The following is a 21,087-nucleotide window of genomic DNA, read 5'->3' as shown; positions in this document are numbered from 1 at the left end:
ATAGAAGTACAGTAATAATTCTACATTATAGACAACTGCTATGAAACATTTCAAAACACAAACCTCTAAGATTACCAATAACTGGATTTCCATCAGTTTTCTAATTATTTTCACTTTGCATGTCTTTCAGATTTATTAGTTGTATCTTTATTGATGACCATCTAAAAGAAAATATATTGATGAATCAATTTAATATATTGACAACAAAACAAATATCACTTGGAGTAAAACAGCAATTCAAACAATGCTCTTATCAGTAGATACCGTAAGAAACATTGAAGCATACTTCAGAACTATAACAGAATATAAGAAGGGTGAAAAAAAATCATCAAATAATATATCTAAAAAGTGTAAACATATCAGGTATAGCATTCCTTATCTTCACAACTGGGAATGGAACTAACCAGTTGTTTTATAGTAGAAAAGGTAATGTGAATATAAGCACTCTGACTTGTTACTTTTTTGTTCTGGAAGTTACTTGATGTTCTTGATTTTGCTTACAGAACAAGTAGTAGGAGTAGGAGTTAGGAGTAGCAGTAGTAGTAGCAATAAGCCCCTTGTTCACCATCTACCTATAGCTCAATAATCTTCAACAACCAAACATAGGAAGGTCCATCTGGCAAACCTGTGGACTTCCTTAATCTAAATCAAATTAGCCTGCCATGACTGCACCAGGAGTAACCAAAAGTAAACGAGACTCCATTCCATCACAGAATAGTCACACTTATTCATACATGTTCAACTTAGAGTCTCAACTTAATATTAGGAAAACGTGAAAACTCTACACACAATGACCAAACTGGGTTTTGAACCCAGCATTCTGAAATTGTGAGATGGTACTTCCATCCCGTGTGTCTCCAGGCTACCCCAGCAGCACAGCTTTTCTTTACTTCTTTAGTTATGGAATTTAAATATTATGAAGAATATTTTCTATTACAATCTGTGCTTTCAATGACATGGAAGTCAAGCAATGTTTAGGACTTCAGAGACCTCAGTTTGATTCCCAGCCTGGTCATTGCCTGTGATGATGCTGCACAGCTCCTCATAGTCTTTTTTTGTGTTTCCTCTTTATTCCCAAAGATGTACACATTAGATTATCTGCTGACTCTAAATTGGTCTACAGTGAAAGAAGCGTGTGAGTGTGCCCTTTGATGGACTGACCTGGCTAGAGTCAGATTCTTTATTGTGCTTGACATTGCCACCATAGTCTCCATCTCCACACAAGTCTTTAATGAAAAAACATAGATTTGGGTGGTGGGTGAATTTTAATTTTTAAAATAAAAACCCACTTACATATTTGTTGTATGCATACAGCAGCTAATAAAAATACAATTAGTTAAACCATACATAAAATTATTTTTATCAAAATATGTTTAAATCACTACACAATTAATGAACTTCTGCTTTACTGCTGATAGAAAATTTGTGTGGACACAGAGTAAAATTTTTAAAACTATATTTTGCTTTCCTCCTGTAGGTTTTTGCAGTTTGGGTTGAGTTTCAGTTCCAAAGACATCATGGCTCCTGGACGAGTGATGGTCAGTCTACTGCTGGTGTCCATGTTACTGGTGCTAGTTGACCAGACTGAAGGATTTCTCAGCTTTTTCAGCCCCACAGACATGAAGAAGATGCTGGTAAGACACAAACTTATTTAAACAAAATGTTGTCAGGATAGACTATGGTTCCCTTGACACTAAAGCGGACTAAAAAGGATTCAGAAAATGGATCCATCATTACTCAATGCTTTTATCTTCCATCACATTCTTCTTGGGTCATCTTGACACATTTTTAGGTGACATAATTAGAAAGAAAATTATCAAAGTAAGAATGGGGCTTTTAAATGTACATATTGTGCTAAGTTTTTATCCAAAATGATCTAGAAATAATATCACATAATGCAGTTGTTCTCCTAATATTACAGTTAGAGCACTGTCAGTTTAACTGACTTAAATGGGTAAAAGCGTGAATCAGTGGTGCAGATTGGACTGACATCCTTGTGCTTTACAAACCATGCTTTAGCTGATGGGCCACTCTGGCTTTATAATTAATACAAATGACAGCATAAAGTGCTGTGGTTAGTGTTTTTACATCACAGCTCCAAACCCCTGAATTTTAATCCCAGCTCTAAACACTGCAGTTTGAGGAGTTTGCAGGTGCTCTTCAGCTTTTCATTTTTTCTCAGTATTTAAGGTTTTCTCCACATCACATAGAAGAGCAGGTTAGGGTTAATTGGCCAATTTAAACTTGCTTGGTATGACTGAGTCTGGGTATTTATATCAGTGTGCCCTTTGATGGACTGGTACCTCATCCAGACCTGGATAGTTTCTGTTTTGTTTCTACTACAATAGACTCCTGAACCTGATTAACAATGGTTCGATGGATGACTTATTACACAGGATTTTGAACAATCTCCACAATGTCACTCAAGGTTGGATTAAGATCCTCACAGGCTCCTAGGGAACTTAGGTCCTTAACAGAGAATTAATCATAACTTTAACAGTGAGGAGTGATATTTCCGGCGCAAGACATAAGCGTTTTATAGTCTACTTTGGGTCCATTTGGTCACTTCTGCACTCAGGTACTGCATCATTTCAACAAGCTTTGGGAGCATTTCATTGAGCTGAGCACCAACCCAGAATGCTCTGATGGTAAATCTGCCCCTGGTGTTACTGATTAATGGCTTAAGTGAAAACTATGTTTACTATATACTTACATGGATTTTAACATGAAACTATGGTAGCTCTGAAGTGTAATGCGCAAAAACAAATTAAATCATGCCAAAACAAATCAGAAAACACAAAAACAAATCAGAAAATAGAAAAACAAATTGAACACACAAAAGCAAATGAGAAAATGCAAAAACAAATGAGAAAATGCAACAACAAATCAGAATATGCAAAAACAAATTGAAAACGCAAAACAAATGAGAAAATGCAAAAACTAAATGAGACAACGTAAAAGCAAACTGAACATGCAAAAACAAAGCAGGAACAACAAATGGCAAATGGAGTAGCATGCAAACAAAATGATGACTATACAAACAAATTGAGAAGCATGAAAACAAAAAGAGCAGCGCATAACCCAAAAAGAAAGAACATCCATCCATCCATTATCCAACCCGCTATATATCCTATCTACAGGGTCAAGGGGGTTTGCTAGAGTCAATCCCAGCCAACACAGGGCGCAAGGCACATCAAAATGGTGTTTTTATACAGAGACAAAAAAATGGACATAGGAAGTGAGTTGGCAGGAGATGACATTGAAGCTGCGTTGAATGCTTTGATGTAGCATATCTCCCTGTAGTGCCCCCTGGCAGCACTAATTGATCCCGAGAGGACAGGGTTGTCAGAATACTTCTCCCAGCATGCCTTACTTGATTCCGTACTGGGCATCCATATCTGTAGTTGCTGCCATCTAGTGTCCTGAGGTAATATAGAGTCCCCAAAGACATATTCTTCCTTCAGTGGGCTGTTATTGTTTTTTATAGTTATGTGTTTGAGAGCACATACCAGTTGAAGAAGTGTGAAAATACCAGGACCGTTTGTTACTTTAAAGGTAGCAACAGTAATTTGAAAATAAGCAAGGGGATTCATGCTTTGTTCACAAGACATCATGCTGTGTCTTCGTTTTTTAATCACCTCTGAGGATGACCATTTTGAATTTGTAAAAGCCACCATGGAAATCTCTGTGTGCTCCTTCTATTTTATGGAAAAGAAGCTAGCAGTACAACAGTCCTGTTACATAGAAGCTCAGAAAAAAATTGTATAATATTTATGTAGAAACTCAATTTTTAATTGTTTACTGGCTTTAGTGCTGCTACCAGACGTGTCGTGTGTGTAGTCTTTGAATTCGTTCTGCTTTGTTGGCGCTTGTCTTTTTTCAACTCAAAAACCTCTTGACTAAATGTAAGGTGTTGCTGTTTCAAATATGACAGTTCATAGCCTATACATTTTTAAGAGTAGCAGGTGGTTGTGAGGCTCTCACTTCACTTGGCATTTATATACTACGTGCAACATAGGGGGTTCCTTTTTATGTAACTCAAATGGCATCCACCTCAGACACAGAGGGGCGGCATTAATACAATTCAAACGGCACTTGTTCCCGAATACAAACAGCACACTATGTAAGTCATGTGTTGCACACTCTGAACACCAAGGGGACCCCCCCACGCAGGCCTAGGGCTCATATAAGTTTCAACGAGCACCATCCTGAAAGTTATATTTTTTTCAGATAATAACGATTTCAGAGGGTATCACAATGACACAAGGCCAATTCAGACAGACCAAGCACCAGCATTCCATTGTATGATTGATTTTTTTGTAATTTGAAAAGTGTGTGAACTTGGTGTCTCATTAGTCATTAATAAAAGATGGACAGACATTATTAGTTAGGCAAGCGCAGGTAAACGTTAGAGAAGTCTGCACGCGTATAGGAAAATTCTGCTGTGGATCCACAATAACTATCATGCCAAAACTATGCTATTGTCATAAGGTGGCGTTAGAAACTAATTACTTTATATATTTCATACTCTACTGTAATCTTGTTTACACCATAAAGCAACATGTGATAATCAATAATGATGCTATATAAGATGAAGATTTAATAACTACAAATAAAAAACATTAATTAAATAATCTAGGGCGCCTCAGAAGTGCAGCAGTAAGTGGTGCTGCTTTATAGATGCTGAGGTGTAGGTCTGAACACCACACCTAGTTATTGTCTGTATGAAGTTTGTATGTTCTCAGTGTGTCTGCATGGATTTTCCTCAGGAAATACTATGGTTTTACTTTCACTTTCAAAGATTTCAATGTTAGATTAAGTGACAATTCCAAAGTGCCCCCCATGAGTTGTGTATCAGCAGGCCTTAGATTAGACTGTTATTCAAATCTCTTTATTATATTAAAAATATTTTCCATTATGTCCGCAATATTCAGACTTGACAACTCCCTTTCACACCACTTGCCCAATCATTACTCCTACCGCACACATCCACTCTCCGTACCACCCCGTGACACTCTCAGTGGTAACTAGCCCTTCAACACAGTCGTTTATAATGGCAAGGCAGAAAAGCAAATTATCTATTCAAGAATATCAAATTTTAGATCGCGACAGAAAAAGAGTGGCAAGAGCTGATAAAAAAGTCGAAAAAATTAAAATGAACAAAAAAGTACTGCATATAATAAAAATCAAGAACAAAAAGAATCATCCAATAAATGAAAAAGAGAAAAATATCCCAAACAGTATGCAAATAGAAATACAAAAAAGCTACATTCATAGAATGTAAGTTAGACGATAAAGTAATTCATAATATTGTTTTTGACAAGGCGTTAATGTAAGTTAATTTTTCATTTACTTTTTATTACATTTTATTAAAGTTTACTTTTTTACTTCTACTTTTACTTTTTTACTTTTTACTATGTTTCATTATTCATTGGTATTTAAAATAAGCAATTGTAGTGAAATACTCAAGTAACTGACTTTCTATCTATAATAACTAACCACCAAACCGACTTCCTCATGTGCCACACATATTCTTTTATACCAGTAATGGCGCATTGCATGATAACATGCAATGAATATACTTGACTTGAGCATTCGTAGTCTTCATCCTCTTTCTCTGTATGTTTAGCATTCGTTTGCTCAGAGATTGATGCACTTGCTGTTTCCTGAGCAGCTCTTCTATTCTCTACCCTAGCGGCCCATTTCTTCTCTTCTTTCATCAGCATCTTTTCACGTTAAAACTAATTAAGTCAGTGTTTGTGTTGCAATTACTTAGTCCGTTTTCTTTAATTTTTCACTTAAGCTGGCACTTAAGTCTGCCTCAAGAATGATTTAAGATATGAAGAGGTAGGGGAAGTGACGGTGAAGGTGGTAGGGATGAGAATGGCGCCCGTACACATGCACCACACAGCCGCCCTGCTGGCCACTGCCGAGAGTTGATTCTACAATAAAATAAAATAAATATAAAATGAGGAATAACCGTGGAGGTCAATCATCACCCTGAAAGTGAATAGTAGACGTCACATAGTATATGTGTACCAAATTTCAGGTCAATAGGTCAAATGGTTTGCGAGCTACAGGTGTTTTAAAATCCTGGACAGACAAATGAACAGCCACGGTAGCGTATTATATATAAAGATATCATCTCTTTAAATACAATTGCTTTCTGTAACAAACGAGCACCCCAACGCCAATCAAGAGGATCAGCTGGGATATAGCAAGCGCCCAGTGCCCATCCCTGGTGATTGGTGAGTGAAGTGAGCAGGAGGCAGATCCTCCTAGCATTAATTAAAAATAAAAATATTATGTAAAGTATCCCCTTAATATAATGTTTAGAATTAATTAATATCCCTTTAACAGGTATTATTCTTGCCTCCTCAGGAGAAAGAGAAATTAGGAAAGAAGTCAGTAAGCTTACAACAGCGATCAGAAGAGAGTGTACCAGGGGAGCTGCCCAGTGCTGGATGGTACATCGAGAAGACTGAAGTATGAACACGCAGCCTCATTGTCACCAGCGTGATATTTCTATTCTATTTTTTTTTTTATTCTAACAAGCTAATCCCTTGCTCTCTTTGCAACTGTTAAAAATCTGTCTTCATTCCACTTAACGCAGATGAGCTGTCCAATGGAAATTGGGATGAGGTTAACCCCACAGCAGATCAAGAAATATGGACCCATTTTAGCAGAAATGTTGAATCAGCTTCTCTTGGAGAAAGGAACAGGTAGAGTATGGCATGCAAGTGACACAAAAAGAATGCCAATTTGCACTGAAGTGCTAATGCTCTCAAATGTGTTACAGGGAGATACCAGCACATTTATGAAACAAGACCTATAAAGCAGACTCTGACCATTCATGTCCATTTAAGACATAAAATTTTTATTTACTTAATAGAAAATAGCTCTTACAGTACAAGAGGAGTCAGCTCTGTAATCTTGTAAACTTTTGTTAAAGCACACAGTAATTTTCTAAAAACTAGGAATCCTAATGTAGATTTTTTAACTGATATGTTTTTTTAATTTGTTTTTCTTGTTTAATCAGCTAAATAGCAGGAATCTGCTCCCACAGTTCCTGGGCAACATCAGTGGAGCCTTATAAAGAAGAAAGAATTATGACTTGAAGAACCTATTTATGTAACCCTAATTCCATGTACTTTCAGAATTTTAATAAAATACACAATTTTAACAATACCATGACTTACTTCCCTGAAATGAAATGAATGATGTTATGTAATGTTTGAGACTAGGATGGTACGCTAGCACAATTTTTTGTGCTGTTGTCGCACACATCCATCTTCCTGTGTTTGTCTGTATGCAGTTTGCATGTTCTCCCCAGGTAAGTATGGATTGTCTTACAAGTACTCCAAATTTCCTCCTTCATTGTATGCTTTAGGTTTACTTTTTTGTACATGCTTCCTCAGTTGGTTTGCCCAGTTGATTTCATACAAGGGACTATTGGCAGATGGCTGAGAAGCTAGATTGCTTACTTTTCTCTCTCTCTTGCGCTGACTATCTGTGATCCTGACGTATGGGGATTGAGCAGGGGGGCTGTTCGCACACCTAGACGATACGGATGCTCGTCTAAAAATGCTGAAAGATTATCTCACGTTGCTATCTTTTGTGCAGCTGCTTCCTGAAACGACATGCTGCACGATGCTTCGCATACTTAAAAGCTCAAAGGGCACGTATTGATTTTTGACTGAAAAACAAACTCTGTCTGTCTCTCTCTCTCTCTCTCTCTCTCTGCTCCTGACGGAGGGGGTGTGAGCTGCCGCCTTCAACAGCTTTGTGCCGCGGTGCTTCACATACTTAAAAGCCAAACAGCCCTATTGATTTGTTTGCTAGAGATTGTTTTCTCTATCTACGTGACATTCTGTGCTCCTGACACTCAATTTCAGACTGTCCACATGTAGGAGTGGGTGGGAGTGCATGTGACTGCAGTGGACTAGTTCTCCATCTAGGTGTTTTATTGTGGAAGGTTCCTAGGGTGACCATAACCCTAACTTAGCTATAAGACACCTTACATATTAGGGTAACCAAGGTAAACTGCATTGATACAATATTCATGCTTCTCTCCTCCTATTCAAATGGATATGCAAATCTTTCAAATGTTAAACAGCACCAAAAGCACAACATCTTATAGGTTTTATCATGGAAGGATCGTATTGTGACCCTATTCTCACTCCAGACTCTTAATTACAGAGTGCCCCAAACCCCCACTATAGCCATTATATTTACACTTAACAACCTTTTACAAAGCAGAAAAAGTGTGAGGGAAGGTTTACACTTTTATTCATGCATTACAGATTACATAAGATTTCTACTGTGCGCAAAAAACAGAAGCATGAGAAAATGAGTTTTACAAAATAATACCAATACAACCTGGTATCCAATCTTAATGAGGTGATTAATCACCTGGGGCCTCATGCATAACGGCGTGTGTAGAATTCACACTAAAACATGGCATACGAACCAAAGCGGAAATGTCTGTATGCACAAAAAAAATTCAGATGTATGAATCTATGCGTACGCCAACTTCCACGTTCTTTTGCTACATAAATCCCAGTCAGCGTGATAAGTAACGCACGTGCACACGTCTGTTGCCACTCCCCAGCTCCTCCCAGAATTATGCCTCTTTGAATATGAAAATCAATATAAATAGCCCTTAAGCTCAGCATTCTGTGAAAAGACAAAATCACGGGGGAAAGTAAAAGAATTTCAGCGAATACCAAGTGGAGGCAGAGAAACTCGAAAATTTGAGTTCACAAAGACGCCCAGCGCCCGAAATAAAAAAGTTGTCAGATATCAAAGTCGTAGCCCACCATCTGAGAGTCATATGGAAGCTTATTAGGGTACAGAGAAAAGACGAAAAATAGACACACAGTGGCAAAAAAAAACTCGAAATGTCAATTTAAATCTCGAAATTTCCACTTTAATCACGTAGTTTATTTTGTCATTAAAGTAGAACATCATAAACTTCATCTTAAAATTGTTTAATTTACTAGTTTTTCAAGTACCATCGTAACTAAAGTAGCACGTTAAATGTTTTGTATTGTATGTGTTCTTCTATGTGCTCTATGTGTGTGAATCACTACGTGCTTCTTAAACGAGCTTTCTCTTCTTCTGACAGGACGCAGAATCCATTACAATCATGATATTACAGCTCTCTGAATAATTTAAATACTGAGATGTATACTTGATATCATTTTCATGATGATAAGAATTAAAGCATGTTATTAAACATTGGAACAAGGTAGCGCAGTGATAGTGACGAGCTGGCACCCCGTCCAGAGATTGTTCCTGCCTCACGCAAGATGCTTGCTACGCCATGCGCAATCTTCGATGAAATAATTTATTTCAGCAGTACTGTCTCTTTCAAATGTACTAACCCCCAATTCCTGTCCTTCCTTTTCTTTCTCCAGGTACCCAATCACCATACAATCAGCACTGTAATAGATGTCAAGCCATCTGTAAGTTTAGAACGCATATTCTTCAAAACTTTTAAGGAACATTGAAGTAGTACATATTTAATTATTCTATACATCTATCCATCCTGTGTCGCACCAGTCCCAGCAAGAATACAGCACAAGACAGGAACAAGGAACAAGACAGGGCTCCAGCTCGTCGCTAGCACTGCAACACCGAGTCCTCACATGTTTAACTATTAACAATATATTAACAATATAGATTTATTTATTATGTTAAAATTGTATCTGTACAGTATATTGTAAAAAACATATTTTGCTGCATTTCATGTTAAAAATGATATCGGCATCATATGTAAATACGCTCTTTATAAAGTGGCTCAGGTTGTGCAATATTATAACTGTCTCACAGGTTTACAGTGAGGTAAATGTACTTATAAGTACAAACAGTTATACAAGAAGCACTTGATGGACTGATTGAGTGCGTTTAGAGCTGTTGGGATGAAACTGTTTCTGAACCGCGAGGTCCCTACAGGAAAGGCTTTCAAGCATTTGCTGTATGGAAGCAATTCAAATAGGGCATGGCTGAGGCAGCGTGTGCTTGATGCTGTATACCGATAATTTTCTTTTCGATCAGCTGCTTGAGAGCTGTGATTCCACACTCAGTCAGATACAGTGGGATTAATACTTGAGAGTAACTATGCTAAAGCAGCTATGGTACTTGGAATAGTGTGGCCATTCCGTGGACCATTATATTGTTACAGGTCAATTACAATCAGATGCCTTAAACTAATAAACAATATGCGGTTAATTTCAGTGTATTTGATAAAGCCGCGTCAGGGATGTGGATCTAAAAAAGAAAGGCAACACTGGAAAAAAAGCACTGCTTTGACGCTGGGTGCCACCAGTCTGCAAAACCGAGCAGAGAACTTGCATATGCCAAGGATTTAGCTGGCATGAAAATGTGTGTGGCTTTACGCCAAGTTTAGTTTTTAATACATCGCGATCTGAGTGTGGACACGTAACGTTTATACATGAGGTCCCAGGTCTCTGATTTGCCGTGACCACTGGATGCATGGAATGAGAATTTATGCTAAGTGTGTGCTTCCTTGATGTACCTCTTGGGCCAGTAAGACATCATAGTGTAGTGCAGACTCCCTGTTTGTGCATGACTAGGTTAAGGTTAAACCTGCCTTTGTTCATGTATGCCCACAAAAACTGTAATCTAACATAGCCTTCTGCTGCAGCCCCACAGGCAAGGTCATGTTTGCAACTTACTGGTTCTGATGTTTTATTCTCAGTAGAACATGCATTATCACAATAAATCTTAACAAAATTTCAATACAAAATGAAAAAGGGAATAGGATTTGCCCAAAAACAATAAGGCAATCCAATCCAATCCAAAACTACATCAAAAACAGAACATGAACTCAAAAACCAAAAATCACAATAATCAGATAATAGATAATAGATCTGTTTTTACTTTTTCAATTAGAAGTCTTTTTTTGTCGATTAGTGTTGAAAATGCCAAACTAAATCCACTGTATCCAATTAAAAAAGAAAATGTGAAAACGTTTTATTGTCTTGAATTTTTATGGATACTGTATATAATAAATATTTCCTGGGTGGGACATAATGTATATCCTATTGAAAATCTGGCAGATACCAGATATACATGTTAAATGTACTGCCTAAAACTTTAAAATAGTTTATAGATGTTACAAATCAGGTTTAATTTGTAAGTCAACTCAAAGGGCAAACAGATAATTCAAATCAGCAAGGTTAACTTTAAAGGTTGCATGTAAAATGTAAAAATTCATGCAAAAATGATTACAATCATGCAAATATTCATGCATATCAGTTTGAACTCTTTACTATGGCATCACTTTTCTGCTCTCAGAAGGTGCTGCACAGAGAAGTGTGTACAAATCGCCATTTGTTCATTTGCACAGTGTAGCTTGCTGAGGCACAAACAGATCTTCAGTTCTAAATGATGCCACATGGTGTGGGTTACTCGGTATAACACATACACATATCATTGTGTATTCAGACTTGTCTTCTGTGGTGTGCCTTTTCACTTTGTTTATTCATTTTAGCATTTCTTCTCACTTTTCAATTTTTGTAATTAATCCTCATTTATAAAGATTTTTTTGGTTATAGTCTCTACTAGTGAAAGTTTTTAATAGTTAAGATTTTTGTGACATTTTGGTACCTTCTTGGGTGAAGCATGTCAGTAGAGTTGGGGTTAAACTGTTTGGGTGAGGCCTATTCTAGGCAAGCAGAGGAGGCCTGGTCTAGCTTGTGGAGATTTTAGAAGACCTCACACCCTCTCTACCCATGATTCTGAATGATTTTCACAACAATAATGAATGCTAGTGTGGATAGAGTCTGTGTGTATGTGTGTCTTTCTCCCAGGGCTCCAGACTGTGACTAAAATGGTTACACATACAAGCGAAAGTAAGCTTTGGCAATTGTTATTTATACTTATATCAACAGGGGTGAATGAAATCATTTAAATTTTAAACTAATTATATTGTAACAGATGCAAAAGGTCATTTTTTTTTTATTGTTGAGCAGATGTGCTATTGACGTATGTGTTGGTACGGGCTCCCCCTTGTATATACGTGAACCCCATAAAGGCTGGTTTATACACTTCAGGCGTCCATGCTGGGTATGAGGGACGTGCGGCAGAAATAACGTCAGACTTGGAGACACACGTGAAAATACTTCTAAGTATATGGTGAGGCTGACTGGAGGGCAGTGTATTCCAAATGGTGAATTTCAGTGAGAGAGAGGCTGGTTATGCTTGTGTCAGAATAATGAACAAAGGACTGTATATGACTCAACCGGTCATCAAAACATATGGAATGCAAAATATTTGAAATTCACCTGCCCATTATGTACTGTAGATCCCTGTTAAGAAGATATCTGTGCCCTGTGGAATTCAGTTGTCCATTCTGATTTGGTGCAGGCATAGTATGGTGTGATTGTCACGAATCTCCTCGTGTTCACACATCTTTGCATGCCATTTCTCTTTCGATTTAACGCATGCACCATGGAAAATGCAGGCCTGTCCGTCAGTAAATATTCACTCACAGCCACCTGCCTGTTGTGATGAAGTCTGTGTTTTAAGGTTGCAGGTGTATTACATGTTATTGTCGTTTTAATGGACTGCTCTGTGATTGATGGCGGACAGTAAACTTTGTTAAAATGGTATTGATAAATGCCACTTTATTTGTTACTTCAGTCGATCTGGCATGAACACTATATGTTTTTACCAATTAATTCTTCAACCAGATCTTGTCAACAAAGAAACATGGAAAATAAGATTTAGTAAATGTGACTCAAATGTTCATGAAAAATCTTCTTCTTTGTAAACACAAAAAAAATTAGCAAATAAATCCCACCTTTTCACTAATACTGGCAAAAAGAAAACTGAAATATAGATGGTACAACAAATAGAATGTTGCAGGCCTTGTTGACACTTGAAAGCAGTGCAGCCAAAACAAGTGGCTCCTTTGCCCCTGTACAGCAGACCATCTGCAATGGGAACAAAATAATCTGTATAGCTGACGTTGTGTTAAAGTTAGTTTTGTTTCTGCATTTTTGTATGCAATATTTACTGGGTCGTGTTTAAACGTTAATGGCAAGGCAAAGCACAGTCACAGATGTCTGGGAACTCAGAACGACAGCTACAGGGGAGTTCATTTTGGAAGTGAATGTACATCATACTATTTTTCTTTTTTTCTTAGTAATCTTGACATTAGTGGAATGATGTTTGGTTACATTAGTTGGATTGATTATGTTTACCGTATATACTCGCATTTAAGTTCTCCCGCCGATAAGTCGGGGCTTGATTTAACCGTATAATTTCCGGTATTAATAATGTTGGTCGTATAAGTCAAATGTGGAAAACTCATGCTATTGGTTCAAGAGATTATAATAATTCATTACATTTATATAGCGCTTTTCTCAGTACTCAAAACACTATCCTCACAGGGAAGCGAACCCACAATCTTCCACAGTCTCCTTACTGCAAAGCAGCAGCAGCACTACCACTGTGCCACCTGTGAGGATATGCTAATGCCCACCTGAGAGAATAACCATGGAGCACACTGCCATTTTCTTTTCTATGTATTGTGCCTACATGACCACACGGTAATACCCAAACTATTCCGAAGTGACGTTTGTACTGTTTTGTGTTTTTTGTATCTCACACCCTCATACACCTTTATCGTAAGAGCATCCCTTATCTACAATGTAGCGCTCAATAGGAAGAAAATATAACGCTGGTTTTAAATTAAAAGTCGTTGAAGTGGCGAAAGAAACTGGTAACTGCACTGCTGCAACAAAATTCAATGTGTCTGAGAAACTGTAACGAGATTGGAGGAAGTAAAATGTAAAAAAAAAAAAATCTAAGTTGGGCTCTGGTTTTATGATCGATTTTTCAGGTTTTTATACACTTATGTTTCCTTGTGTACAGGCATGCTGTACAGGGGAATTGTTTCATCTATATAAGTATGGCTGTGGCCACAAGAGGGGAAGTTTTTCTTCTGATTAATGATTGATTGATGACAGAGACTTGAGAAATGGAGTCAGTGTGTGCGATGTGGTGTGGAGGCTGGTGGCTAAGCAGTTGCTTGCTGATAACCAGTTGTACTTGTTTTTGTTTTCTTTTAAGAAACTGAATAACAATCAGAGCAAGAGACTTTGTTGTGTTTTTTATTTCTTACTCCATTTTTACTTCTTTTTTTTTGTTTCTTTTTTCATTCTAACAGTACGAATTGTTTTAACTCTGTACTGCATTTTTTATTGTTGTTTAGTGAATTGTACACTTTTACTCTGTAAATATTTACACCAAGAACTGTGATTTTATTTATTCTGGTATAAAAATCTACTTTTTCTTGTACATGAGCCTCTCTTGTGCCTATCTTATTATACCCTCAGTCCTGGTCGATCCCGTGTTACTAGCAGGCCATCTCCATCAGTAGACAGTGTGTGACATTTTCATTCAATGATTATTTTCATTTAGAGTTTTGAAGGGTTCATACGAACACTCCACATTTTTTAAAGGCATTCAATGACACCCTAACTTAAATAAAAGACACCTTCTTGAACCCTCCTCCTTAAAAGTTATTGTCTATTTTTACCTACATTTTTTATTACTCTTTAATTTAATATTGTTTTTTTTGTATCAGTATGCTGCTGCTGGAGTATGTGAATTTCCCCTTGGGATTAATAAAGTATCTATCTATCTATCTATCTTACTATGGTAACCTACATCGATACGATTTTTGCACTTCAAATGCAAAACTGCATCATCAGATCCTTAAAGCTGTTTGGATATCATCCATATTTTTTTTTTTTGCAAATTGCTAGTCAAATATAAGAAGAGGCTATCACAGTATAAATGATTACAATTTCCATAACAACACTCTTTTAGAGGTTCATTTACTTACATGAATACTATTGAAATTTGACAAGAATGACTTCCAAAGGAAAATTAATTTAAAACCTGTTTCCACAAAATTGCAAGGCATGGATCAGCCTGGTCTCTTGAAATAAACAGTTCAGCTTTTCTGGCAGTCTTTTTCAGTAAGTACACCTTTACTCATCAGAACTTCAGATTTGCTTTCTTCTATTTAGTCTCCTTACTGTTTCCTTTCTTTGTATATTTGTCAACAATATTCATTCATCAAATTTTTTTAACTGGTTATGCAGCTCAGGTTTGCAGTTTACTATACCATTTTTTAAGTTACTCTGTTAAGTGTGTTATTTTAGTTACTTTATGTCAGTCTTATGATGAGATACTGGAGTACTGGAGTAGATGTGAACCTTGATTTGTGAAAAAGTATGTTTAATATTTCTTTTTTAATTCAATTTATTAAAAGTAAGTAACACTCCATACAAACAAGTCAAAATTAACAAAACTCAATTCAATACCCACTTAAGAGAAAGAAAGGAAGGCCAACAGCCAGAGTAAAACTTTAAGAGTAGAAAAGAAGAAACTGAATCTTTCTCTCCAATATAAACGCTCATTCTAAAATGTTATTGATTAGATCCTGCCAGGTTTTAAAAAATTTTTTGAATCGATCCTCCAAATGAGAATTTGATTTTTTCAAATATAATATAACATCACTTACACACTGACTTAAAAAAGGTGGTCTAGGATTCTTCCAGTTAAGCAGGATAAGTCTATGTGCTAGTAGAGAAGTAAAGGCAATTACATTTTGTTTGTCCTTCTCCACTTTAAGCCCATCTGGGAGTCCACCAAACACAGCTGTTAATAAATTAGGAGGGATTGTGACACCAAGGCTGTCTGATAGGCATTAAAAAGTTTAGGTCCAGAATGGTTTGGTGCATGTCAAAACATGTGGCCAACAAGGCTGGAGCTCGATTGCAACGTGCGCAGATTGGGTCTTGCCCTGGAAATATTTTGGACAATTTTAAAGATTAATTTTAAGATGGATGTGCTCAATATAAGATTTTAAGTCGAATAAGTGTATGCTTTGCACATATGGTGCTAGAGTTATTCTGTGCTTGGCTGCCTTTCACTCCTTTTCTAAAATGTTGAGAAAGAGATCCCTTTCCCACTGTACTCTGGGATATTTGGAAGAAAGATTTTGAATTTGAATTACATTAATATACAAAAATCGCAAAGAAATGTGACAGCTCATCATAACGGACATCAGACTCATATGCAGCCTGGAATTTGGCTTAGTGTGTGCTGCTGTTTGGTTATTGTCATGATCAGAGTCAAGTTTGTCAGAGCTTAGAAAGAGTTGTGTCTCTCCAGGAAGTAATGCAATGACTTGGGTATTTATGTTTTCCACATTAATATTTTTTGGACAAAATATAGTGCGTTGTGTTAAAAGGGGCATTTGGTCTAATGAGATTGCTGTTCCAAATCTGTCTGTAACTAAGTCGTCGCAGATAAAGGCTTGAGGAATTGTAATAATATCTGGGTGAAGTCCATCTGTATTGGTGAGTGTACTATCTCCCAGTTGTAATAACCAATTGTTATGATCTGGATCTGGACATCGCATGTTTTGTACTAACTGTATCTTTTGAAAGCAATGCCAATTGTCTGCGTATTTTAAGGTGCACTGAACAATAGCTGAGCGCATGGAATGTGGAACAATAGCTAAGCACTGTCTAAAATCTCCTCCTAATAAAAGTACCTTTCCTCCAAAGGGAATATTATTATTCATAAACGTTTGTCGAAGTTTATGAATGGTGTTGAGTAAGTGAGTGGATGCCATTGTACATTCATCAATAATTAACAGTTTTGCAAGACGGATGTCACGTGCAGTGCCACTGTTAATGTTCATAGTGGATACCGATTTGTAGGATCTAATGCAGTTTATAAAGATTTCACTTTCAGGTACATCGTTAGTTAGAAGCTTCTGTAGATATTCAGGATATGAATGTAAAGGAGGTAGTGTAATTTGACCCTTTTGACAACAACGTGTAAATTCATTACTTGTATTGCCAGTTGTTTCTTCAGGGAAGTTAAGTGAATGACAATGATTGCAAATGAACATTCATTAATCCCAATGAATTTTCCTGAATAGTGGACTCATTATTGAACGCGTTGTCAGCTAACTGGCGCAAGCGTTTAGCAGGTGTCTGTCGTTGATGTCTGTGACGTGTATCTTTTGCTTGTGCCGTTTGAGAGTCGCGTATGTCCAGTATTTGGGACGTGTTGTTTTGGAAGTGTAATCGATTTGCCTGTGTTGTGTGAGAAGCCCGTTGTAGTTTACGGCGTGCATTGTTTGTATTGAGCCTTGCCCGTTTTTGTATGTCGGTCAGTTGAGCTTTCTCTTTTTGGAGCCTTGCGTGCTTGTTTTCCTGCAGTCCAGATGCGCGGTGTAGACGTCTGCGTTTATTTATTTTGTCCCTTCGCTGCCGTTTCTGTATGTCTGAGACGGGAGGTGTTTCGTTTTGAACCCGTGCCTGTTTCGATGCAGTACTGTGAGACACGCGCTGCATGCGTCCACGTTCAGTGTGTCTGTCCATTTGGGTTCGTTTCTGTAATTGTGTTAGTTGAGCTTTGCGTTTTTGGAGCCGAGACATTTTTTCTTCCAGAGTTTCAGAAGCGCGTTGGAGCCGACGTGTATTGTTTTTTTTCATGCGGGTTCGTGTGTTTGGCCCCGTTACTCGAGCCGTATCGTTTTGTACCCGTGATCGTGATTTCATGAATTGTTTGTTATTCAGCGTTAGAAATATGGATAAGTAATAAGGAGGATCGCACTCACTGTTAATATGGAGCCTTTTCTGCGGTTGAACGGTTAATAGTGCCTCATTGTAATGAGATCCACCTATGCTGCATAGTATGAATTGTGTTTGGTCCCGTTACTCGAGCCGTATCGTTTTGTACCCGTGATCGTGAATTTATGACTTGTTTGTTCTTGAGCGTGATAAATATGGATAAGTAATAAGGAGGATCGCACTCACTGTTAATATGTAGTCTTTTCTGCGGTTGAACGGTTAATAGTGCCTTATTGTAATGAGATCCACCTATGCTGCATAGTGTGAATGTGTTGAGATGACGTATGTTTAATACGGTTCATTTAGAAACGGGGCTTTGTGTGTCATTTGTTATTTATGTTACTGTGGTCGAGGGTCTGAATCGTCGTTTTTGTGTACGTTTCGTGTGCTATGGCCGTAGTCTGTCCCGTTTCGTGTCCAATGGGCTTTGTGTGGTGCTCGCGGCTTCTTTTTTTTTGTGTGCTAGGGGCTTGTTGAATCCTCTTCTTTGTGTGTCCCGTTTCATGTGCAACGGCGTCTGACTCCTTTTTTCTGTAGTCTGACTCCTTTTTTGTGTGCGCGATGCCTCATTTCTTATTTTACGTTGCATTCCATCCGGGATGGGGAGATTTGTGGGTCGCCTGCGCAGTACGTCTTTTGCGGCCACGGCCCATTGCCGGATGTCCCTGCGTCCATCCGGTTTACCATTCTCGGTTAGTAATGTGGATATTTTGATTCATTTCAGGACACCTGCAGCTCAGGTTAGCCTAGCCCTTGCAGTCCAATTATTATAAAAACTAAAAGTATTTTTTGCAAATTATTATTTCATTTCAGTCTTTTCAACTACTTTAATAGTTTTGTTTAGTTTTAGCTTTTCATTTTGGTTTTGTTAATTATTTTATTTCAGTTTATGAAAACTTTTTTTATTAATAGTTTTAATTTTGATTTTAGTTTTCATTAACTATAATAACCTTAGATGACAGAAACACAGGACCCACTGCACCAGCATAGGGTCTGACAATGGGTCCAAGGATTTTACCCCAATACCCAATGGCAGTCAAGGTGCCATTGTCTAGCCTATAGAGATCTGTGTGTCCCTCCATGGATATGCCTCCCCAGACCATCACTGTCCCACCACCAAATCGGTCATGCTGAACAATGTTACAAGCAGCATAACGTTCTCCACAGTTTCTCCAAACACTTTCACGTCTGTCACATGTGCTCAGGGTGAACCTGCTCTCATCCGTGAAAAGCACAGGGCACCAGTGGTGGACCTGCCAATTCTGGTATTCTATGGCTAATACCAGTTGAGCACCACGGTGTCAGGCAGTGAGCACAGAGCCCACTAGAGGACGTCAGGCCCTCAGGCCACCCTCATGAAGTCTGTTTCTGATTGTTTGGTCAAAGACATTCACACCAGTGGCCTGCTGGAAGTCATTTTGTAGGGCTCTAGCAGTGCTCATCCTGTTTCTCCTTGCCCAAAGGAGCAGATACTAATCCTGCTGATGGGTTAAGGATTGTCCTGTTCAGCTCTCCTAGAGTAACTGCCTGTCCCCTGGAATCTCCTCCATGCCCTTAAGTCTGTGCTGGGAGACATGGTAAACCTTCTAGCAATGGTATGTACTGATATGCCATCCTGGAGAAGTTGGACTACCTGTGCAACCTCTGTAGGATCCAGGTATCGCCTCATACTACCAGTAGTGACACTGACCATAGCCAAATGCAAAACAACTGAAAAAACAGTCAGAAAAGATGAGGAGGGAAAAATGTCAGTGGCCTCCACCTGTTAAACCTTTCCTGTTTTTGGGATTGTCTCATTGTTGCCCCTCTAGTGCACCTGTTGCTAATTTAATTAACACCAAAGCAGCTGAAACTGATTAACAGCCCCCTCTGCTACTTAACTGACCAGATCAATATCCCAGAAGTTTCATTGACTTGATGCTATAACTCTAATTGAAAAGTGTGCCTTTATTTTTTTTTAACAAAAGTGTCTCCAACCACACTAGATTGGCCAAAACGCATATTTCATAGACATTCACTTACACTTGGCATATGCACATTGGCAGAAACATTAAGAGGAAGTGCCCTCCATGCCAGACATTAATTTGCAGCTGGCATTTACACATTGAGAACAGCAATGTCCGATACAAAAAACAAAAAGAAATTATGTTGTTTGGATTGACAACAAAGTAGAATTTTTGTAAAGTGTAACGACAATATAAGTTGAACGAGGCAGCTGAGAAAATGCAGCGAGCAGGATCTAATTAGGGTGGGACCACATAATAAACATGAACCAGAGCATGATTGGAGTTCTCTTTTTCTTTTTTTTTTATTTATTAATTTTTATTGTAATCATTCCATACAAATAGATCAATTTATAACCAAACAAAATTGAAGACAAATCAAACCCCACCCCTGAGAAGGAGAGCTTAGCCAAAGGAGAATTGCTTAGGGCTTTTTAATAAGGCAACAATAAACAAAAGAAATAAATACATATGTAAATAAGTGATGGAGAAGGGAATTAAATGTGGTAATAGTTATTTCTCTTATTCTAAAATAATATTAATTAGATCCTGCCAGGTTTTGAAAAAATTTTGTACAGATCCTCTAACTGAGAATTTGATTTTTTCCAGTTTCAAATAATATAAAACATCGGTTTTCCACTGACTTATCAGAGGAGAGTTAGGATTCTTCCAATTTAACAGAATAAGTCTGCGTGCCAAAAGTGTAGTGAATGCAATCACCGTTTGCTTGTCCTTCTCCACTTCAAGTCCGTCTGGGAGAACACCGAACACAGCTGTTAATGGGTTAGGAGGGATTGTGATACCAAGGCTGTCTGAAAGGCACTTAAAAATTTTTGTCCAAAATGATGTTAGTTTGGGTGGCACAGTGGCGCAGTGGGTATTGCTGCTGCCTCGCAGTTGGGTGATCTGGGGACCTGGGTTCGCTTCCCGGGTCCTCCCTGCGTGGAGTTTGCATGTTCTCCCCGTGTCTGCGTGGGTTTCCTCCGGGCGCTCCGGTTTCCTCCCACAGTCCAAAGACGTGCAGGTTAGGTGGATTGGCGATTCTAAATTGGCCCTAGTGTGTGCTTGGTGTGTGGGTGTGTTTGTGTGTGTCCTGCGGTGGGTTGGCACCCTTCCCAGGATTGGTTCCTGCCTTGTGCCCTGTGTTGGCTGGGATTGGCTCCAGCAGACCCCCGTGACCCTGTGTTTGGGTTTAGCGGGTTGGAAAATGGATGGATGGATGGATGATGTTAGTTTGGTGCAGGCCCAGAACATGTGACCCAGTGAGGCAGGAGCTTGGTTACAGCATTCGCAGGTTGGATCCTGCCCTGGAAACATTTTTGACAGTTTTAAGCGAGACAGATGAGCTCGATACATAATTTTTAGTTGAATAATTCTATGCTTTGCGCATA

General features: G+C 38.2%; 2 protein-coding genes across 3 annotated transcripts in view; both read left to right on the top strand.

Moving 5' to 3' along the window:
* Positions 1 to 21,087, top strand: part of LOC114649272 (promotilin-like) — an 81,989-nt gene that overhangs the window by 210 nt on the left and 60,692 nt on the right. The window contains exons 2-5 of one of the 2 annotated variants that reach the window (XM_051924391.1): positions 1,488 to 1,634; positions 6,382 to 6,486; positions 6,614 to 6,722; positions 7,040 to 7,176. The exons of the other annotated variant lie outside the window; for it this stretch is intronic. Of the exons in view, the coding sequence (XP_051780351.1) occupies positions 1,518 to 1,634; positions 6,382 to 6,486; positions 6,614 to 6,722; positions 7,040 to 7,047 (339 nt within the window). The 5' untranslated portion in view covers positions 1,488 to 1,517 and the 3' untranslated portion in view covers positions 7,048 to 7,176. Of the gene's footprint in view, positions 1 to 1,487; positions 1,635 to 6,381; positions 6,487 to 6,613; positions 6,723 to 7,039; positions 7,177 to 21,087 lie in introns of those variants that run through there. 2 annotated transcript variants of the gene reach the window in all.
* Positions 17,107 to 21,087, top strand: part of LOC114649273 (sodium- and chloride-dependent GABA transporter 2-like) — a 46,215-nt gene continuing 42,234 nt past the window's right edge. The window contains exon 1 of the mRNA XM_028798776.2: positions 17,107 to 17,124. Within this exon, the coding sequence (XP_028654609.1) occupies positions 17,107 to 17,124 (18 nt within the window). The remainder of the gene's footprint in view (positions 17,125 to 21,087) is intronic.

Source organism: Erpetoichthys calabaricus, chromosome 3 (assembly GCF_900747795.2).
Source record: "Erpetoichthys calabaricus chromosome 3, fErpCal1.3, whole genome shotgun sequence".
Taxonomy (NCBI): Eukaryota; Metazoa; Chordata; class Cladistia; order Polypteriformes; family Polypteridae; genus Erpetoichthys; species Erpetoichthys calabaricus.
The sequence above is the reverse complement of the archived record's forward strand: the minus strand, read 5'-3'. Positions and strand labels throughout refer to the sequence as shown.